Consider the following 21,166-nt stretch of genomic DNA (forward strand, 5'->3'; position numbering starts at 1 on the left):
CCTCGGCGGGAGCCGTCGCGGGCGGGCGCGTTGCGATGTCGCTGTGGCTGCGGTGGGGCCGCGGCCCGGAGCGCAGGGCGGCCGAGCGGCGGGAGCTGGAGGAGCGCAGCCGGCAGCAGTGGGAGAGCACCAGCCGCGCCTTCGCCCGCGCCGCCGCCTGCTGCTCCCTGCAGGCGCGGTGGAGCAAGCCCCGCGTCCCCCCGCCCAGGTACGGCCGCGGTCCGGCGGGTCCCGGGGCGGTGCGGGCATCCCCCTGACTGCCGGTGTGTGCGGCAGCGCGGCGGCGGCGCGGCGGGACGCGGAGGAGGCGGCGGCGCGGCTGGAGCGGCGGCGGGAGCGGCTGGAGCGGCTGCTGGGCGAGGAGCGGGAGGCGCTGGCGGCGGAGCTGCGGGAGCGGCGGCGGGGCGGGATCCGGAGCCAGGAGTTGCGGGACGGCCCCGGAGAGTGCGGGAGGAAGGTGAGGGAGCGGCCCGGCCGTGCTCGTCCCGCATCCCGGGGCTCGTCCGGTGAAGGGCCGCTTCCGTGCTTCAGCTGGACTTGCTGGAGTTGCCTCCTCATGGTGCCCTGAACCCCTGTCAGCCTCGGCGGGGTTTGGGATGCCGAGCACTCCCGTATCCTGACCTGACCCAGCTCTGTGTTCCCAGTTTGCTGAGCCGCCGCTGCAGGAGCGCTGGAACAAAAACAACACGGAGCTCCGAGAGGTGATGTTGCTTTCTCTTGAGTCCCTGCTGCCTTGTATTTATTAAATCGGTTTTTAACTTGAAAGTCATCATATCTCTACTGCGGTCACTCATCTCGCATCACAGCAACTGCCATGACTTCTAATAAACGAAAGGCAAACAAGTGAAAAGGTTGAAGTTTAAATAGTTTTAAGGAGCCCTCTCAAAGCTGTATTTTTAAAAGTCAGAAATCTGTTCAGACTCTGAGCAAATTTTCAGAGCTCACAATGTAACTATCTCAGGCACATAAAATATAAATAATATAAAAAATATAAATCTTAGTATCTCAGCTGTACCTGCCATGCTGTGGTGCTTTCTCATTCTTTATTCCACCCACGTGCTGCTGCAACATCTCCTGTATCACTGTCACTGTGGTGTTTCCCATGTGACAATGACCTCAGCTCAGGACCTGGTGGGCACCTCAGACACTCAGATCAGCCCACCTCTGCAGAGGCAGATCCTCTGGGGATTTCAGAGCCAGGTGCTGCTCCAGGGAGTCTGGAAGACCCCGGGGGACAGAACCTCTGGCACTGATGACCCTGCTACATCTGTTGTGTCTCCAGGCAGAGTCTGAGCTGCACAGGAAGCACGTGAGGGAGGCTTGGGGCGATCAGCTAACACAACAAAACAAGGTATGGGGGCAACCCTGGTGTTCTGGTCACTGAGAGGACTCTGAAATGCATGTGTGGCTGGAGGGGTGACATTTGTGCCATGGGAGCTGATGCCAGGAAGGGCACTAACAGCTTGCAGGAGTCTGCTCTGTGGATTTTCTGAGCCAGAAGTTGTTTCTTCGTGTCCGGCTAACCAGAAATGCTGTTTTCTTTTCTTTGGGAAAGGAAGAGGTGACCAAACTGGAAGAGAAGAAACGTTATGAAAACGAGTACGAAACAACACGAGGGGAAGCGCTGGAAAGAACGAGCCAAGAGGAAGAGAAGCCTCAGCTGGAGAAGCAGCAAGCAGAGACCTTGCTTCAGCAGATAGAAGAACTGAAACTGCAGGAGACAAAGGTAATCTTGACTTTCTCCTCATTGGAGAAAGGAATTTGTTGCTTCACTTGGAAATACAGCAGGGCTGACCTGACCTCTTTTGTCCATGTTTGCACTGCAGGGAGAGTTTTCCCTGCCTGCAGAGGAGCAGAACAGGGCACAAACCCTGGTCAAGCATGCTCTCTGGGATGTTGTAGCTCTCTGATGTGAACTCTCTCTCGGTGTTTGTGTTTTCCTTTTTAGGCAACAAAGCTGAAAAAGGAACAAGAGAATTTATTAAAGCAGCAGCGGGAGCTGGAGAATTTGGAAGAAGAAAGGAAACAAATGGAAGAGCACCGGAGGAAGAAAGAGCTCGGGTAAGACATCAAGTGGAGTTTGTTTTGGATAGAATTACTGTGCCCACAGCAGTACTTGGGGCACAAGGAGATATTCCAGGTAGCAGTGGTAGGATGTAAATATCTGGGTTTTGGTGGACTTGCCCACAGCAGTCAAGGAGCAAAGGCACTGGTGCTGTTACTGCTTTTTGTTTCTGGTAGCAGGTTCCTCATTGTCGCAGATGTACCTCCCCGAGTGCTGCTGTACAATGACGTGGTGCTTTACAGTCAGTGTGATACTGTTTTTTTTTTTTTTTAATTTTACTTTTTTTCCTCCTTCAGTCGCTTCTTGAAGCATCAGTGTGACGTCCAGTTAAGGAGACGAGCGCAGCAGGTACAGGAGGAGCTGGTAAGAGATTAATTTATACTTTATAGACGCTGTGTGGTGAAAAAACGTGTTGTGTGTGGTTTGTGTCTGCCTCTGATTGCTACAGATCAGGAGGCCCCTCCCTGCTTGTGCACAGGGCTGGAGCACAAAGCTCACGGGGAAGCAGCAGATGGAGCATCTTGCTGAGCACACCCTTGACACTGTCACCAGTAATGCCTAGAGGAGCCCTGCACACGGGCTGGGAGGATAGTTGTTAATCTCGTGGTTTTTTCCTCCAGGAGACAGACAGGCAAATCTTATCAGCCCTGCTGGAGAAAGAAGAGGAGGATCAGAGCCGGCAGATCGCGCGGCGGGGACAGGCGGTGGCAGACGTGGCCTGGATGAAGAGGGTCATCGAGGAACAGCTTCAGCTGGAAAAGGAGAGGGAAGCAGAGCTCGAGACTATCTTCAGGTGAGTCTGCCCACCTCTGAACCTCACCTGAAGAGTCCATGTGTGCTGAATGTTCCGGGTCAGGGGGTCACTGAGAGGCACAAGTGGGATGGACACACCAACTGGCAGGGAACAAAGCTGAAGAGAAACCCAAGTGCTCCTCTCAAGCACAGGATAGCTTGTCTGTGCCTGTGGAGTATACAGGGGCGTTAACCTCAGAGATAATTCTTCCTCTCCCCTTCAGGGAAGAAGCGAAAAAAATGTGGGAGAAGAGGGAAGAAGAATGGGAAAGAGAGAAGGTGGCCAGAGATCGCCTGATGAGTGAGGTGATGACCTCTATTGATGATGTGTCCCCCTGGGCCCAGTGAAACCATCATTCCACTTGTAACCCACCACCCTTTGGAGAGTTAGAGCCTTCCATGCTGGGGTGGAATTTTTTTGCTTGTTTGGTGTGTTTCCTGTTTAACCATTTTCTCCCTCTATCTCCTCCCTCTGCACAGGTCCTCGCAGGCAGGCAGCGCCAGATCCAGGAGAAGATGGAGTTAAACAGAAGGGCCCAAGAAGAGTCCATTAAATATCGAGAGCAGCTGATCAGGGAACTCGAGGAGGCCAAGGAAGGGTCTCCTCGGGAGAAGGAGCAGGAGGAGGAACAGCAGAGAGGCCGCAGGAGGGAGCTGCAGGCACAGGTGGGCTGAGCTCCCCAGTGCACACCAGGCTGCTGAGGCTGCCCCATCTCACCCGATTTCCCCTGTGCAGGGGACAGAGCACAGCTTGAGAGAGGAAGAGGAACAGCAGGAGGGATCAGCCCGGCAGCACCTCGAGGAGCTGGAGCAGCAGGAGGCCAAGCAGGGCTGGCACAGCAGGGTAAGGTCACACCTGGCACAGGGGTCACCCCAGCACATGAGCCCATCATGGAAGGTGACAGCATCCTTGTCTCTGACCTGCACTTTAGTCATCACAGTGCTAGGGCACAACACAGGGCTGTTCCTTCCCCTCACAGAGCTCTACAGTTCTCTCTTTTATTTTTTTGCTGATATTGATATATTAGGCCCTAACTTTCAAAGAATTTTTGAGGCAGATGTGTTGCCAATGCCTCAAATCTCCCTCTGTGCTGAAAGGGACTTATTGGCTGCATTAGTGCAATCGGTGCAGTGCAATTCCCCTGCTCAGTGTCTTTGTTGACTGTCCTGCTTTGCCTGGCTCTAAAATCAAATTTGACTAACCCTACCTGAAGCCCCTGGCCAGCCCATCAGCTCTTGTGCATGCTCAAGAGCGTGTGTGGATTAATTCCAGAGCCCAAAAACCTGTGCTGATCTTTGTTTTGATCCCATTAGTTCTACAGTTACCCAAGAGCAGCTTGGACCTGAGGAATGAGCATGAGATGCAGCTCTGGACTACAGAAAGAAAACTGAGGATTCAAGGAACTCCTGAAATAATGGTGCCTCTGGAATAGCCTACAGTGAGATCAAGACTTGACTCAGTAGATTTCTGAAAACATTTAGTTGTGGCCAAGCTGAAGAGGAGAAAAGTTCTACTGTCTTCAGGAATGTGGAGGTGTGAGCACCTTCAGAAAAGTGAACTGCTTCACTTTGCATTTTGGAGTTGTGCTCATGTATTTTAGTACGTGAGAGGCTGAAACAACCCAGCAAATAAATGGGCCCTGTGGACCTGAGCCACAAAAGAATCTGTGTCTGCCCAGGAAGAGGAGCTGTGAAACACCACAGGCTGTGTCACACTCCCACCTTGGAGAATCAAGCTGCACCTTGGTTCCCACTGGACTTTGAGGAGTTAATTCATACTGCACATTGCAAATCAGTCAGATCAGTGTGCTGTGGCAGCAGTGCTTGTCCAGTTCCTCTCCAGAAGCTGCTGGAGACTTAAACATTGTTTTTCACTTGTTTCATAAATAATGAATACTAATGAATAATATTCACCAATAATGAATAATTGAAACCTGAACAAGGATTTGGTTTTGTTCCATGAGCAAACTATTGCAGCAACAGGAGAGGAGATTGAGTTGATTATTGCAGTTCATTCCTTGCTGTTACCATCCACTGCAGCTTGACATCAGTCCTGTCACAGTGCACAAGGAGCTCTTACAGGGCTGTGACAAACACTGGCAGCACTTTACTCAAGAGTAAAACCTTTCCAAAGATCTTTAGAGAACCATCAGTCAAATAAGCCCACATTCTTTCACACACTGAAAGGGTTTTAGCATTTTATAGTAATACTGTAAACAAAAGATTAAAAGTCAAAATATTGTACAGACAGAATGACACTGATAAATACAAGGTTTGGAAAAAGGCAAAAAAAGCTTTTCCTTTCCTCTGCAGCATTTTGTAAAGGAAGAGCAAGTTTGTTTACAGGGGAACAAGAGATCCTAGTCCTAAAAGAAAAACACACCTTTGTTACTTGAGGTGCTACAAACTCTGTGACTGCAGTGCTGTTGAGTGGAGGGTTCATGAACTTGCAGCTGGGGGTTCCTGTGGGGTGTGGACCACTCTGATTTCAGTGTAGCTGGAGCAGGGGCTGGCAGTTACTGAAGTGTCCCTTGGTTTTGGATCAAAGGCAGGTTTAAATAAGTGATAAATTACACCATAGCTCAGTGTCACCCTGCTTTGGAAAGCAGGTAAGATATGTTAAAGAACAGCACACAGTGGTGTCCTGAGAGACTGAAAAATACCATCTGCTGCCTTTCAGCCATTATTTAAGGAAAAGTTCCTAGAAGATTCTCAATGTGTTTAATTACCAGTTGCATGATTTTGAAGTAGGTTGCACAAAGGTCATTTGCAGTTTTAGTCCCAGCCTGCTTCTGCTGTCAGGCTAGAGCTGCTGCTGGGGTTCAGAAGGGCAGAGAGGAAATAAAACCCCACAATGAAGAACATTAATTTACTGGGCTGTCATCTCCTCTCTCCATTCCTTCCCTCCCTCAGACTCTGGGAGCCAGTCAGCACCAGGAATCCAGCAGTGCTGTGGCACTTGTGCTTGGATATATCCACACAAACACACCATGGCTGGCTCCTGGGCAGGGACAACACATTTCCAAATGGGACAGGGGCAGAGACAAAAATCAGTGATTTCCTGCACCACCTGAAATTCAGACTCCCAAAAATATTCTCAGTTTTTGAATTATGGACTGACACACTTATGTGAACTGTTATGGATGAAGAAACCTGGAGCACACATGGCCACTGGGACCAGGCAGCCTGGCAGGGGTTACTCAGCAAGTTGTCAAATTTTGAAAGATTTGCATAAAAAACATAGGAGATAGGAGAAATGTTTTCACATTTGGATATGTTGAGGTACAGAGGTTATGTGCTGTGGCAGACACAGCTGCTTTTGCACTGGCACTCTTCTAACTTCCTTTTTTTTTTTGTTAATAAGCACAGAAATCTTCAGTGAAATTGCATCTGGAGTTACTGAGAAATGCTGCTGCAAACAAGACGGTGCCTCAAAGATGACAGGAAAATTCTGCAGGAAACTTAACAATGAATTACTAACTCAGAAACAAAGGGTAATATTTTAACCACTAATGCCCTAAAGTAACATCAAACATATATATTAATGGCATAGTGACAACTAAAAGAAATAACTATTAAGTTTCAAATTCCTTCCAAAACAGATAAAGTGACAAAGACCTTGTAGAGTTACACGTAACAAGCTTGGATGCCCACAACTACTACTGGTTTAGCAGACTAAAAAACATATTGCACAACAGTTGATATGGGAACAGAGAACGTTGGGCTTGTACCCCGTTACCAGGACAAACCTTCTTCCTGCTGGGAGCGGTCCCGGAGCCTGGGGAGCCTCAGCCAGCGGGATCCCAGCAGGGGAGGCTCCAGAGGGATGGAGATGCTGCTCTCCCATCCGTGCAGTGGTGTCAGAGCAGTTCCACCAGCAGGATCTGAAAGCAGAACGTGGCCCCAAGGAAACATCTACAAGAGCTCGGTACAGCGCTGGGACACGAGAGTGGCTCGACAGCTACTTGCAACATGCTATTATCCATAACTACACTGGCAACACAGGCACAAAATAAGGCAGTGGGTTAAATTAATCATAAAATTGTTAGAAAACATGCAAAAATAATACTGAGTTAAAAAAAAAAAGTTTCTTGCCCCTTGAAGTTTTTTTCCTCGTAAAAATGCGCATAGTTCCACACCTATACGTTGAAATCCGACCTTTAAAAAACCCCAGAGTAAAAAGCCCCGAGTGCCTCAGTTGTTGTTCTCTTTGGTTGTGATGGTGACCAGCTGCTTGGCAGCCTTGGCGATGTCGTAGGCGCACTGGATGACCTGCTGTGTCACCAGCTGGATGTCGGGCGCGGGGCTGGGCTCGGCGGGCAGCGCTTTCCTGCACTCCGACTGCAGCCTGTAGGCGCTGGATGTCAGCAGGCGCAGGGAAGTCCTCACCAGCTCCGACTTGGGCTTCTGGGAAGGGAAAAACAGACGCTGGCACAGGCAGAACAACCCAACCTTTTAATTAGCCGGGAGCGCCCAACAAGGGTTCTTTGATGCGGGCCCTGGTTCCCCTCGGGGCAGCAGGCGGAATTTCTCTCTCCTCTCGGGGAGATCCCGGACGGCTGCCAGGCAGCAGGCAGGGAATACTGCTCGGTGCCCGCCCTTAGGAAGTTACTCATGCACATTCCTGGTGCCTGTTTACTGTCCCAGCCCACGTCCTGGCTGGCAGGAGGGGACAGCATGTCCAGGATGATGGGTGCAGGCGGGACAGCAGCCTTGGCTCTTTCCTTGCAGTTTTGGAGAGGTGGGTAAGACTTTGTAAGAACTCGGTCATGGGGATTTCACTCCCTAAATTTGCTGTGAGCAAACAGATCACTTCGATGGAGGGATAACAGATCTAAACGTGGCTGCAGGAAAGAAATCCAGGCGATGGCACTCAGATGGAAAAGGGGGTGATGAGTCTGGTGAAGTTCCCATACAACCACACAACTCTTCATGCCAGATCCAAGCACCTCCAGTTTTGTGCAATTCTTAAGAGTTATACATTCAAGAGTACAATTAAAGGCCTGGACTCACACTTTAGCCTTTACCAGTTGCCATGCTAATAAATATAAATGTGCATCATAACCCCATCATTTCTCCCTCCCGTTTTCATTTTGAAGGGAAATAATTTTTGATTTTCATTCTCCAAAGGTGCCTCAGAGCCCCATCATTTCTCCCTATCGTTTTCATTTTGAAGGGAAATAATTTTTGATTTTCATTCTGAAGGGGAATTACACATGAGGAAGGAGGCCAAAACCATTCTGGTGGTGGCAGGTACTTACTTTTGGGAACAAGGCGGCCATTTCTGTCACTGCCACATGTATTCTCTCGGAGCACGGTATATAGCTGCAGAAAGATGCCCTGGGTTATTCATTGTGTAGAGATTCCCTTCCCTCTTCCACTTAAGCTCAGTGGCTTATTCTAAAAACAACCACGTGACTTCAGAAAAAGCAAGAACTTAACCAACAGTGCAAAATTATTTCTTAGATTTTCATTGTTCTTCAAAGGTGGTTTGAAGGAATAACTGTCCATACTTTTAGGAAAGTCTTCATTTGTGTGCAACTTCAGAACACCAAGATGCCTTCTTGGATTAATTAATATCCAGTAAACAGACAAGGCAGAGTTCTCACACACATGCATCCCCAAACTACCAACTGCATTCACAGTCTGAATGCAGTTGAGTTCTAGGCTAAATATTCACTAATTCTGATGAGTTAGTTAATAAAACAAAGGCAGATTCCACGAATCACAGATTTCACCTCTGATTTATATACCAAATGAAAACTGGTCTGTTTAAAATAGAGCTATTTACCATAAACATCTGTGAATAGTGAAGTGTTAGTGTGCTCTCTCACAAGTCTCACTTCAAAGGACTCACTTTTATGCTTCGAAGATTCAATTTTAGCATAAGTTAGTTCACATGATCCAATCTTAAGCAAGAAAATCTCAAAACTCACAAAGCATTCAAGAAAACTATTCAGCATGTGTGGGTTATGATAGGTCAGTGCCCTTTCAAGCAAAAAGAGCCTCCAAACCCACCCCACCCCCCACAGTCATTATATATTTGATCTTCTTGCAACACCAAAGGTGCAAAAAAATCAGTCACTTGCAAATGCACTGAGAGAAAAGCAACACACTGGGGTCATTTTGGCAATGCAGGAAAATTGCTTTAAAAGCAGTATTTCTCTATGTGTCTCAAGTCACATGAGTTCTTCCAAATAAATTAAAAGTGGAGAGAGGTCTTCCAAGTTCACCACAATTCCCCTTCTGCTGTGGAATTAATGATTAATCTGCTCCCTGCAGCCACAGTGACCAGCACCCTACCTCGTTAAAAAGTCAATTTAATGATTAAACCCTTCACTAACAAGGCAGAGAAACCCTGAGAATAACCTGAATGAGACACTCAGGTGAATAACATGAGTTTCACTGTATGCTCTCTAGGTCAGCTGCAAAGTTTCCAGTGTGGGCTGGAGGAATGGCTTTAGTTTAATGTCTGAACACTCACTGTGAGCTTGTGAGATGCTCTGACACTGTGTTGGGTTTACACACACTCCAGTGAGACATCAGGAAGATATTCAAGTAGTGACAGCTTGGAAAAGGAATCCCTCATTAGCAGTAAATTGTGTTAATCTCTTCCTCCAGTCCTGAGGGTTGTTGGCTGGGTTTTGAACCTGGCCAGTTCTGTTTCAAAGAGCCTCTCGTGCAAAATTTTTATTTTAGGCACTAACAAACAATGTTTTGGTCAGTTTGGAAGATACTATATAAACACACATCTTTCTTCATGGATTTGGGATACAAATGATCTCATTTGACCCCCAGTTGTATAAACACTTGAGGGGCCTCAGCTGTCAGGTGTGAATGTTCCACCTTGGGAATGTGAAACTCCTGCTACTTTTGCAAGGGTGCTAAGAAGCAGCAACCATGTGTTTTGTTCATAAAACCACGGAATGGTTTGGGTTGGAAGGGACCTTCAAACCTCAAACATTTCTTCCTAATGGAAGAAATTCTTCCCTGTGAGAGTGAGGAGGCCCTGGCACACAGAAGCTGCAGCTCTCCCATCCCTGAAAGTGTCCAAGGCCAGGTTGGATGGCGCTTGGAGCAGCCTGGGCTAGTGGAAGGTGTCCCTGCCCATGGAGGGGCTGGAACAAGGTGGGTTCTAAGGTCCCTTCTAACCCCAGCTATACTGTGATTCTATGAGCCAACCAAGTTGTAATTTAATTTCTCTTGACAGCCAATAAAAACCAAAACAGAGCCAGGAGAGTACACCAGAGTCAGCTCCAGGCTGTGCTTCTGTTCCCCACGGATACCTACTGGGAGCTGAAGGGGCTGTGCCACACCCCTGGCCTGGAGGGGCTGCCTGCAGTTCCCTCATCCCCTGGAGCATTTCATGCATCGCCTTCCACGACCCCGTGGAGAGGGAGGGAAAGAGGCAGCAGAGAGAAGGAGAAAGGACACTGTGCCTGGGAGGCAGGGACAGAGGCCAGAGTACCAGGAGGCAGGGCCGGGCTGCTGGCTGGTCAGAGGCTGCAGGGGCGCTGGCTCAGCCCCGGGGAGCCGCGTGCCGAGGCTGTGTCTGAGCTGGGACGTGCCCCCACGCTCCAAGGGCCTGCTGAGCCCACGGAGCACAGGGAAAGGGATGGGAGAGAGTGAGAAACAAAAGGAAGAAGGGGTTTCGTTAATAGATGATACTCTTGCGTTGTATTTTTTTACTCTCCACTTAGCTTTGCAGCACGTGATTTTTCTCTACAACTTTCCCAGCATGAGCTTGGAGGATGTGTTATTACATCCTCAAGTGTCTCATTTTGGTAAGGAAGCATTCCCCTGTGTTAAGGAAGCCAGGGAAGAGGAAAACAAAGAACAGCAGCTTCCTAGTTCAGTGTTTTGCAAGATAACACTCATCTAAGCATAGGCAAACACCTCACTCCACGTATGGTACAGAAAACAAAAATGCAGCATAACAGGCTTTTAAAAACCTGATCAACTGAACAACGAAAGCCAGGTATGCCGCATTGTTTCCTTCAAGGATTTTTTAAAAAAAATCACAAGTGTATAGTGTGATATACATAAAAACTACACTCATTTAAAGCTTCTCTGTGTGAAACAAGCACAAAGAGACTGCACTGGAAAAGGTTACACCAAGGGCAAAGAGCTCAGCACAAACACGGCAGAAGTCGTCACTCGGGTGAGAAGGAGAGGCCACGCCAGCCCTGCTAAAAATAGCAAAGTACAAGAAGGAAAAAACACAGAACAAAAGTGGCCCCATTGTTGTTCACTTTTCTGAGCGAAGCAGGAAGTGAGGGCTCAAACACAAACCTCTGCTGCTTCTCCCAGGCACAGAGGGCACCGAGCTGGGGCCACAGCAGAGCCAGACCCACCAGCCTGCAGGGCCAGGCTTGCAGGAGCCCAGAGTGTTCCAGCCCCAAAATGTGCTCACGCCTGGGAATACTGTGATTTACAGCCTTCTAAAAGAGCTGTGTGGGGAGCAGCACCTGATCATCAGCAAGGGCTGTATCACTTTTTGTCACCCACAGCTGTTCTGGAAATTGTTCAGGTGAGCCAGAATTTCCCTGAGGGAGCTGAAGCTGCTGCAGCCTGATTCAGTACTCAGTGTTCTGCTTACTCAGCTGGGTCTGTATCTAAAACCAATAGTTCAAAATACTTTTGCTGGTACATAATTTGTACTAATACCTCAGTAGGAAAGCCAAATTCTCTCTCTTTCACAATCTGCTCCTGAATCAAGGCTTGGTGTTACTATCACATTCTGCAGGGTGTAATTACCTATGGACATAGAGGGGTGAAGACCCAAGTAAAACTTGCAGTGAGTTTTCTACAACACATTTGATTTGTGTCTAATACAACCCTGGTTTTGCAGCAGGACTCACAAGTTAAGGGCAGGGCAGGCAGCACTGCAGCCAGAACCCACTCACGAGGGGCAGGTCACTCGTCCCCAACTTCCCCTGTGGCATTAAGGACACCAGGGAACACGACAGACCTATACATTTTACAGGTGTGAAATAGAGGAGCTGTATTGTATGAACAAACACCTGAAGAATTTCCTTTGTTTTCTCACCAGCTCCAGAGCTTTTCCAGCACTCCCTCCTTACCTGTCATGTTTGTTCTCCTGTGCCGCTCGCAGCAGCTCCTGGATGTTCTTGGTGATCTGCTCCGTTTTCCGAATCACATCTTCTGTGCTGGGCAAACTGGAGCTGGGGGCTGGGTCTGTGTCCTCAGGGATGGAGCCCTCCCCCTGCCAAATGACGCTGCGCTGCCGGCCCTTCCTGCCCGACCTGCAGGGAGCAAAGCAGGGCTTGGCCCGGGGACCCAGCAGTCCCCTGTCACCCCCAAGCTGTGTCAGCTGTGTCACAGCACCTACCCCGGCTCCTCCAGCTCCACGGGGGTGGTGGGGTTGTCATAGTCACTCTCGGACACGCTGCTCTGCTTCTCCAGCTTCGAGGCCTGCAAGGAACAGATTTACTTCAGCCTGTGCAGGAAAGAGCAGCTCTGGGCTGTGCCAGAGCCATGTCCTGCGCACGTGGATTTGCTCTGTGCACAACAGCTCCTGCATTACCCTGGAGTTGCTGTGCCCCTCGCCCCATGCCAGGCTGCTGCTCAGCTTGTACCTGAGGCCCTGGGCACTGCCAGCACAGCCCCACCAGCCCCTGGGCACCCAGCACGGCAGGACAGACAGACAGACAGCACGGTGTCCTTCCCTGCCACTGAAACTGGCCCAGGGACACACTCTGAGAGGCCACCAGGAGCAGAGGCCAAATGGAGAAGCAGCACCATGAAACAGGAGCCTGAACAGTGAATAAGAACCACTGGAGAGGGAGAGAACCCCAAAGAAAAAGAGGCCAGAGACCACGGTGGGGAGGCTGAATGCAAAGTGGAAAGCAATTGGGAAGGCCACTGCAAAATGGGAGCCCAAAACAAGGGCTGAAGACTGTGGCAATGGGAAAGTCAAAATAAAGACAGGAGACAGAATGGGGGAGCCCAAACTACAGGTGGAAGACTGAGGGCATGTACGGGACTGATGAGACCTGGAGCTCATCACAATTTGGGGGCCAACATGAGAGGGGTTAAAGCCCATTGCAAAGTGAAGCTCAAAACAGGGTGGCCAGGGAGGCCAAAGTGTGAGGAACTGAGGCCCATTGAATGCTTGACACTGGTACAGAGTTGGAAGACCAAAGAAGTGAGAGCTGTGCCCCAGAGTACTGGATGCAACAAGGGCAGGAGGCCCAACCATGAGAGTAGGGAGCCACAGAACAGTAGTGTCCAGAAGAAGATAGGGGCTAATTCCAAAGTGGAAGCTGAAATGAGAGCAGGAGGAATGCAGAGAAGCAGAGGCTGGATTGAGCTCTGCAGGCCCAGAGCAAAGGCTGAAGGAAGAAAGGGATACCAAAATGAGCTTAAAGGGCAAATCCTCAGCCAGGCCCCAGGATCACCACACATCTGCTTCCTCAAGTCTTCTAAAAACTGCAAAGCTTCACCCAGGTGCCCAGCATGACGTGTCTGGTGTCACTCTGATCACAGAGCAACAGCTCAGGGTCCTTCACAGCCCCAACAACCAGTCTTGTGGCTCTTACAGAAACCCTGAAGTCACCATGAGGGAACCTCCAGGGTTAAAGTGTAAGGGACACCTCCAATCTGCATCCCTGACCCAAACATTTATGAATCTGCTTACCAAATAATATTTCTGTCTCAAAGACAGACCAAAAATGTCACCAGGAACTGGTTTTCACTGGCTGAGATTCAGTACATTTGTTAAGCATTCATCTGATGTTAAACCCATCAGTTCTTAAGTGAAGCACCTGGAGTTAGGAACCCCTTTTAATTTTAAAGTTACTCTGCACAGAAGGAAAAACCAGCATTTTTTGAACACTCCTCTTTCAGGACAGCTGGTAAAGATCAGTTGTAAAAGTGACATGTATTTTGAAGATAAGAAACTATTTTATGTAGAGTCTCACCTTTCCCCTCTCCCAGGTATAAAGACACAACAATCCTAACAGTGGCAAAGCCCTACCATCTGCTCAGAAATACAAACAAGAGTGATGAATTACAAGAAGAGGATACTATGGAATCACTAATATAGAATCAGTGTAGAATAAAAACAATCAATCAAACCCTGTGCAGGTTTCCAGTACCAGACAGCACTGCAGCCAAACCCAGATTTCCATCTGGCCAAGCAGGATATTCCCTTGAAAGTTTTTTCTTCCATCCCTACTTGCAAATCTAATATTTTCCTAACTAATATGTCTAAACATGGTACAGTCAAAATAAAATGGGGACAGAAGGAATTAAAAAGCAGGTTCTGTGCCCTGGCAGGGAGAGACCAGAGTAAACATTTGAACCCCCAGATTTGTAACCTGTAAAGCAAACAGTCAATCAGGACCACCTGGATTGGTGCAAGCCACCGGCCCCCAAGGAAAGCAGCTTTGAAGCTGGGCCTCATGCAGTGCTTTTAGTCAGCAGGAGAGTTGTACATTGGCTTAGAAATATCAGTGAGAGCCTGGAAAATCACTGTCCAAACAGCAGCCAGCTTGTCTGGGGGCTGCTGTGCAGCTGAATGAGTGACCTGGAGAACCGTGCGTGGTGTTAAAGGCTGAAGATGTGAAGTTAGAGAGAGGCAAGAGCCCAGAGCTGGTGGCAGCAGGAATGGAAGGGAGGAAATTCTGCTCCATGCAGGCTGGAAGGCCAGGCAGTGAGAGGGGGAAGAGAGAGGATGTGGTTCTGGGGAGATTGGCACCTCCTCCAGGGAAAAGACCGATTGGGAAGGTACTTAACCCTTCGTGTGCTCTCATCCCTCGACCAGGAAAGCGTGGAGGGGAAGGAAGGTAGAGATGAAGAGGAGGTCACAAACGCACTCCTCCCGATCTAAAAATGGGAAAGAGAAAAACCAAAACCAAAACACAAACAAACTCTTAACTGAAATCAAAGGAACATTCTTAAAACCATGGAGATGACATAAAGCAAGAATGATGTTGAGAATCTGGCTTAGGCTGAGGGGACTTAATTCTTTCAAAATACAATTGAATCCATGCTCATTCTAATACTGAGATTCCAGAGGTGCCAAATTCCACGGAGAACAAAAAAAAAATTCACCACATGCCAAATTAACTACCTCCACAAAACAAATCAATGCCTCAGAACTGCTACTGCTATCCAAATTTCCACTAAAATGATCATAGGACCTATAAAAAGCAATGTCACATTTTGCAAACACTGTCACACACAAATGAATTTGGACATTTCTTGCTGCCAGAACTGCCATCATATCAACATGACAATATAATTTAAAATTATCTAGATTTCATAGCTTAAATTAATTTAATTGAAGGTGGGGATTGATTCCCTTGGTGCATTCACCTGTCTTCTGTGGAATGTGCATGGAATATTTGCCCTCCCTCATGCCAAAGGTAACTTCAAAATACATTTTAAAGGTCTTAATGATTTGACTGGAAGGAAATAAAAGACACTGCTACTAAGAGGGAAAGATATTGCCAAAAATCCACACATTTTCAATATGTGTCTAAAAGATATTGTCCTGTATTTCAGCCTACAGGGCAATCTAAGAAGGTGAAACAAAAAAATTAACTGTGCTAATTAATTACATGCACTTGTTAATTAAATGCACTAGTGTGTGTTGGGTCACTTCTGTAAAGTGTGAACACTTCAGTGCAAAATCCCTCTGGCCAACAGAGAACTCACTCTCCACATCACACAGGAAAATAATAAACCAGAAGAATCTGCTTGACTGGCAGATCTAAACCATCTCCAGCCTCCAGTTCCAAACTCAGAATAAGAAACTGGTTGTCTGGGGAAAATTTTTCAATTTTATTTTATTTTTGTAAGGTGGTTATGAAGTTCCACAAATTGCTACCTGCATGTTTATCTCCAGAACTATATAACTTTACCTACCTTCTTGGAATACTATTTCCCCTCCCTTCCTGGTTTTCAGACAATCACATATTGGTATTTTACATACATATATATATATATATATATATATATATATATATATGAGTGTGGTTAAAAAAACGGCTGAGCAGAAGCCAAAAGCTCCAGTTTCCATATTCCAGAACTGCTACAGCTTCTGCTTTTCAAACCATCAGGCTCCTGCAGACATGTTAATACAGCAAACATGAACAATTCTTACAGTTCTTATCCCCCCTGGTTTTTTTTCCCCTCTGAGGCAGGAGCTGAGTGAACGAGCAGCGTCGGAAGAGACAGGAAAGCTGAACGTGAGAGGCAATGCAGAAGCAGCAGCAGTTTTACTCACGTGTGGAGGGAAGGGCTGCAGCCTGGTGATGTTTTCCTCTGGGTAGGTGACCTCCCCCATGGGCAGGTAGGGCTTCTGCCCTGAGCCAGTCTCGTACATGGACATGGGCCTGCTGCCCCGGGCCGACGGGCGCCGCTTTAGGGAGGAATTGCTGCTGGGGTCTGGGTACTCAGAACCACCTTGCACCTGATAGATATTGGTTGTGGCCTGTCTTCTGAGGCTGGTATTTTCACTCTGTAGAGTTTGGAGCTGAAAGAAATGTTTAGCAGTGGGATTTGGTTTCCTAAGAGCAAGTGCCAAAAGCAAAGTGACCACGCAACACTCGCTTGTCAGCCGTACCTAAAATCCAGGTACTGCTGCCTGGGGGCTCATTTCTCTTTCAAAATCTACTTGACTTGCTTGGTACAAGCATAGAAACACCTTTGTTCCAGATCTGGAAATATTTAGGTGCTGATTTCCAGCAGCTGCTGGGATGTAAACTAAAGTTAGATGTTAAAATTGGTTGCTGTAGTTCAAAAACACACGACCCATTTCCTCCAGCCTGCTCTACTGGCACAGGAATCCTGGGATAGAATGAGGCTGTGGGGGAAGGACTGCCAACACAACAGTTTTCCAAGCAAAGGGATCCATTGCAGCAGCCAATACAAGGACCTAGAAGACTTTAACATAAGGCCAGTGAAATCTGCCAGTGCCAGAACTGCAGCACAGACACCAGAGGCAGCACAAAGGAACTTGAGCTTGCTCTGCAAAGCAAGGAGAGTTTAGCTTATGAAAATTAGGCATCAGCTATTGCTATCTAAGAAGCCAACAGAAAGCATTTAAAAGCTTTTTAATATTATGTATTTATTTGATAGTAAAAATGCACCAATTCTGATTATTTTGTGGACTCGGAGTAAGTTTGCTATATTAACACATCGGAAAGATGAAGTAAAACTGCAGGACAGCAAGGGTTTCCCTTCTGCTACACCACGAAAATATCCTAAAGCCTCATTAATTCATAGGCCCCAAAGGTTTTTTTTACCCTAAATTATTATATCTGTCTAAAGAAACCCAATGTAAGTGAAAAATTAATTCAATTGATTCAAGAGAAATGCTGAAACCAATACAAGCTGTTGAAAGACCAAGGAAACACCCTGAGATCTCCCAGTGTTCACCATTCCAACAGAATAGAAGAGAATTGGCCCTTAACAGACAGGGATAATCCCAATCTGCTGGCTTAGCTCAGCCTCAGGTGCAAACAGCTCCACCACTCCCCAAAATCCCTGCTCTGCCCCAGAACAGCAGGTCCACCCTACAGCCTGAACAACTTTCTCTACATGTGACTCTTGCAGAATTGTAAGTATTTGGAAAATGGGATTTTAAACACTAGTTAAAGGGATTAATCAGAGGGTAAGCAGCCAGCCCTTTCTAGCTAGCCAGATAGGATAGTGAACTCAGATATAAATTAGCCTTTACCCCACAATAATATAGGTAAGTGCACACACATCAGATGTGCTGGCACCTGATTTCTCATCGTTTAAAGCTGCTTATATTGAAGCATGATAGCAAAACCACTCAGGACTTGCAACAACTGTCCTGTCACTTGGAAAGCTGATGCTAAAGTTTTGAGATAAGTCAAATCATCCTCGTGATTTGCAGGGCTGGATCACCACCAGCACCACAAAAAAACAACATTCAAAGCATGTGTTGCACATAAAATTTATAGTCTCATGTCTGATCCCAAAGCAGCTCCACTTCAAAATGAGTTTTCTCACTATCCTAATACCGGATTATTTCATCCTCAGTTCCAGCAGTTTTATTCTGACAACTTCAGATACCCCAAGAGCTGGAGGGAGGAGTTCCTCCGTTACCTTTTTCTGCATAATCCTCAGCTCATCACTCAGGTTGATGTTCACCTTCATTAACTGCTGAATCTTCACCTCAGAAGCCACCAAGGCATTTTTAACCTGCATATATTCCTGGGCAGTCACTGGTCCATCTGACAAGTCTGAATCCAAGCTCTAGGAAAAAGAGAAAAATATTTACACCATTAAGAGGAAGAAAACGAGATCATCAAATTTCAACAGCTCTGCATGGACTTACTATAAAGGCATCACAGTTCAAATTAAGTTGAAATTAATAAGAGCCATTAACCAGAATCATTTAAAGTCCTCTAGAAAATCAATCAGCTCTTAGCTCCTCTAAAAATATTTGCATCAGCATTTCAGTGATAAAATACTGTTTTTTAAGGACTTTTTAAAAATATGCAATAAAGAACTGCAAAGTTATGAAAGGCAGACTGCTAAATACCCAGTGTGCATTTCCAGTGAAGACTAAAGCAGAACCACCAGGTTTTAATGCCCTTTGCTGCCATTCTGCATTCCTCCAGGAATGGTTTAACTCACTTGGGCACTGTTGGTCTCCTGTGAGTATTTCTCCAGTAAGAAGCAGTAAATGTTTGTGAAATAACATGGAATCACTGATTTAGAGCTTTTTGGCAGATCCAATTATTTCACCTATGCAATTAAATTTGTATCTTATCTCCAGCCATACACATTACTTTTCTATAGAGGCTTTTCTTTTTTTACAATATAAATTCCTTAAGCAACAACATTTCATTTCAGAAAGTTCACAGACTGAGGCATAATTACAAAGTTAATTAAAATATTAATTGTCTGATAATTTATGCAAATTACCTTTATGACTAACACTTGGGGGCTGTATCACTATTTCAATCCTACCTTCTGCCTGTTGGATTTAGCTGCATTTGTTTCCAAATCTGTATCTTCATCTGAAGCGACACTGTCATAATCAGGCTGGTCATTGTCCTGACTTTCACTGCTGTGCTGATTGCTGATTGATTTCAGTATCAGCTCCACATTTTCTGCAGATCAACACATGAAACACATACTAGTAAGTCTGGAGAAGAAATAGAAGTTCATAATTTGGAAAAAAATTTAATTTAAATCCACCTAGGAGGAATGAATGATTACTGTCCAAAACTTCAAAATATTATGGTTTTGTATTTTTATTTCTTCTAAGTGTATAGGCAAGTTAAAAAAAGTGGTGGGAATCCTTTAATAGCTTAATAAAATTCATATAAATTAAAAAAAAAAAACCCAAACAATAGACTACATCGGACAAATGGATGTTAGCATGCAAATGAAAAATACAGGGAAATATTAAAAGTTAGAAAATATTTTTTTGGTATTTTGTCTCCAGAGGGAAAAATATATATGAAAACTATACATAGATCTCATAATTCAGCTCTGCTGAGGGGCTCTGGGAGTGATTAAATTGCTGAAGAAGTGCCTGCAAAGGAGCTGACAAGAAAAGCTCACTCACCTTTGGAACCAGAGAGGGAATTCCCCTGTTGTCTTCGTTTGGCATCACTTAAAATGTCTATAACCAGTGTAGCAAACTCGTGGGCATTAAATCGAGCCAGTTTCTGCCTTCCCTAAATAGAGAATAATGTAGAGGAAAGAAAAGTACATCCTGTATCAGAAGAACAGCAGAGTCCCCAGGAAAAAAAAAAACTAGAACTACACACTTGGAGTTGACTGTTAACTACATTTACTGCAGAAAATGTGATTTAAAGAGGAAATGTGAAATGATTTTAACCTCTTTCCAAGTAGATGCAACTCTTCTACAATAATGAAATGCAGTAAAGCAGTATTACTTCGGTTTCCTTGGATTGTTATATTACCTGGATTATTATATTATTTTTTACAGTATTAAGATTTCATACCTGATTCCTGGTTGAGGAATATTCAGGATTTACAGGAAGAAAAGGGACTACAGTGGTCTCTGTCACGAGTGTGCTGTGGTTCTGAGTAGCAAGCCAAACTGCTCCAGAGGAAAAAAAAGAACAGGGAATAACCTTTCTGTACTGCTTGACAGTATTTCTTTGTCAAATAAAAGACTGCAATTTCAAACACAAACACAATCCATTCAGAGGAAACCTTTTCCCCAGAGGGTTGTCTACTTTGTGAAAAACACAAGATTTTTTTCAATTTACATTCCCTTCAGGCAATGCAAGACAAAGAAACTCCCCTCAGCAGTAATTGCTGAATACAGAAGCACTTGAACAGAAGCGTGTTTGCATTGGAATCCTGGATGTAAAGTGACAATCCAGACTTGTTTTATTTTAATCCACAAAGTCTCACTCACCTGCATCTGTTTCCCTTCTGTCAACTTCATCATACACATCCATGGCAAGTTCTTCAAATAAGTGGTTGCTTAGCTAAGGGTAGAGGAGAATAATTACAGTTTGAAAAGAAATGAAAGCCAGTAAGATCTCTGATAACAGAAAATGTAAGAGCACAACTCTGCTCTTTTCTGCAGCCTCTGTAATGCACAGAAAAGCTCCTTTCTCAGCCTGCACAGGCAGCAGACATGCATGGCCACCCCATTTCTAGGTACAGACACAACCATCCTGCTCTACACTCCTCCTTTCCTGGTCAATGGATTTTTTTTTCCCCTCTCCCATCTGACCACAAAAAGACCTTTTGTGTTTGGGGTGAGGCAGAGGCACGGTGGGAATGAGGTACCAAATGGCACTGGAGATGTGGACTTCCACGAACAGAGAATAATTACAGTTTGAAAAGAAATGAAAGCCAGTAAGATCTCTGATAACAGAAAATGTAAGAGCACAACTCTGCTCTTTTCTGCAGCCTCTGTAATGCACAGAAAAGCTCCTTTCTCAGCCTGCACAGGCAGCAGACATGCATGGCCACCCCATTTCTAGGTACAGAAACAACCATCCTGCTCTACACTCCTCCTTTCCTGGTCAATGGATTTTTTTTTCCCTCTCCCATCTGACCACAAAAAGACCTTTTGTGTGTGGGGTGAGGCAGAGGCACGGTGGGAATGAGGTACCAAATGGCACTGGAGATGTGGACTTCCACGAACAGAGAATAATTACAGTTTGAAAAGAAATGAAAGCCAGTAAGATCTCTGATAACAGAAAATGTAAGAGCACAACTCTGCTCTTTTCTGCAGCCTCTGTAATGCACAGAAAAGCTCCTTTCTCAGCCTGCACAGGCAGCAGACATGCATGGCCACCCCATTTCTAG

The 21,166-nt window shown here is 46.2% G+C and overlaps 2 protein-coding genes across 7 annotated transcripts in view; one reads left to right on the forward strand and one right to left on the reverse strand.

Annotated features, from left to right (window-relative positions):
• On the forward strand, positions 1–5,886 carry TCHP (trichoplein keratin filament binding). Its single transcript, XM_068208674.1, has 12 exons — positions 1–208; positions 277–457; positions 645–701; positions 1,283–1,351; positions 1,556–1,726; positions 1,949–2,061; positions 2,362–2,428; positions 2,686–2,858; positions 3,082–3,163; positions 3,338–3,523; positions 3,594–3,701; positions 4,172–5,886. The coding sequence occupies exons 1-12, from the start codon at positions 36–38 to the stop codon at positions 4,202–4,204; spliced, it is 1,413 nt and encodes a 470-aa protein (XP_068064775.1). The 5' UTR covers positions 1–35; the 3' UTR covers positions 4,205–5,886.
• The window catches only part of GIT2 (GIT ArfGAP 2), a 25,270-nt gene continuing 9,142 nt past the window's right edge, over positions 5,039–21,166 (reverse strand). For 2 of the 6 annotated variants that reach the window (XM_068208665.1, XM_068208664.1), the window contains exons 10-20: positions 20,262–20,334; positions 19,840–19,937; positions 19,437–19,548; positions 18,833–18,975; positions 17,963–18,112; positions 16,113–16,361; positions 14,618–14,707; positions 12,210–12,292; positions 11,941–12,123; positions 8,119–8,182; positions 5,039–7,264 (exon numbers count right to left, since the gene is read on the reverse strand). In XM_068208665.1, coding sequence (XP_068064766.1) covers positions 7,052–7,264; positions 8,119–8,182; positions 11,941–12,123; positions 12,210–12,292; positions 14,618–14,707; positions 16,113–16,361; positions 17,963–18,112; positions 18,833–18,975; positions 19,437–19,548; positions 19,840–19,937; positions 20,262–20,334 — 1,458 coding nt within the window. In that variant the 3' untranslated portion in view covers positions 5,039–7,051. Of the gene's footprint in view, positions 7,265–8,118; positions 8,183–10,325; positions 10,443–11,940; positions 12,124–12,209; positions 12,293–14,617; positions 14,708–16,112; positions 16,362–17,962; positions 18,113–18,832; positions 18,976–19,436; positions 19,549–19,839; positions 19,938–20,261; positions 20,335–21,166 lie in introns of all 6 variants that reach the window. The other 4 variants (XM_068208669.1, XM_068208667.1, XM_068208666.1 and 1 more) reach the window with 4 other exon arrangements.

Source organism: Anomalospiza imberbis, chromosome 18 (assembly GCF_031753505.1).
Source record: "Anomalospiza imberbis isolate Cuckoo-Finch-1a 21T00152 chromosome 18, ASM3175350v1, whole genome shotgun sequence".
Lineage (NCBI taxonomy): Eukaryota > Metazoa > Chordata > Aves > Passeriformes > Viduidae > Anomalospiza > Anomalospiza imberbis.

What these genes read in the sequence shown, in the direction of transcription:
- TCHP (XM_068208674.1), top strand. Translation starts at nt 36, where the DNA reads ATGTCGCTGTGGCTGCGGTGGGGCCGCGGCCCGGAGCGCAGGGCGGCC. An exon ending in TGAAACTGCAGGAGACAAAG is followed by an intron (nt 1,727 to 1,948) that starts GTAATCTTGACT and finishes TTTCCTTTTTAG; the next exon opens with GCAACAAAGCTGAAAAAGGA. An exon ending in GGAGGGAGCTGCAGGCACAG is followed by an intron (nt 3,524 to 3,593) that starts GTGGGCTGAGCT and finishes TCCCCTGTGCAG; the next exon opens with GGGACAGAGCACAGCTTGAG.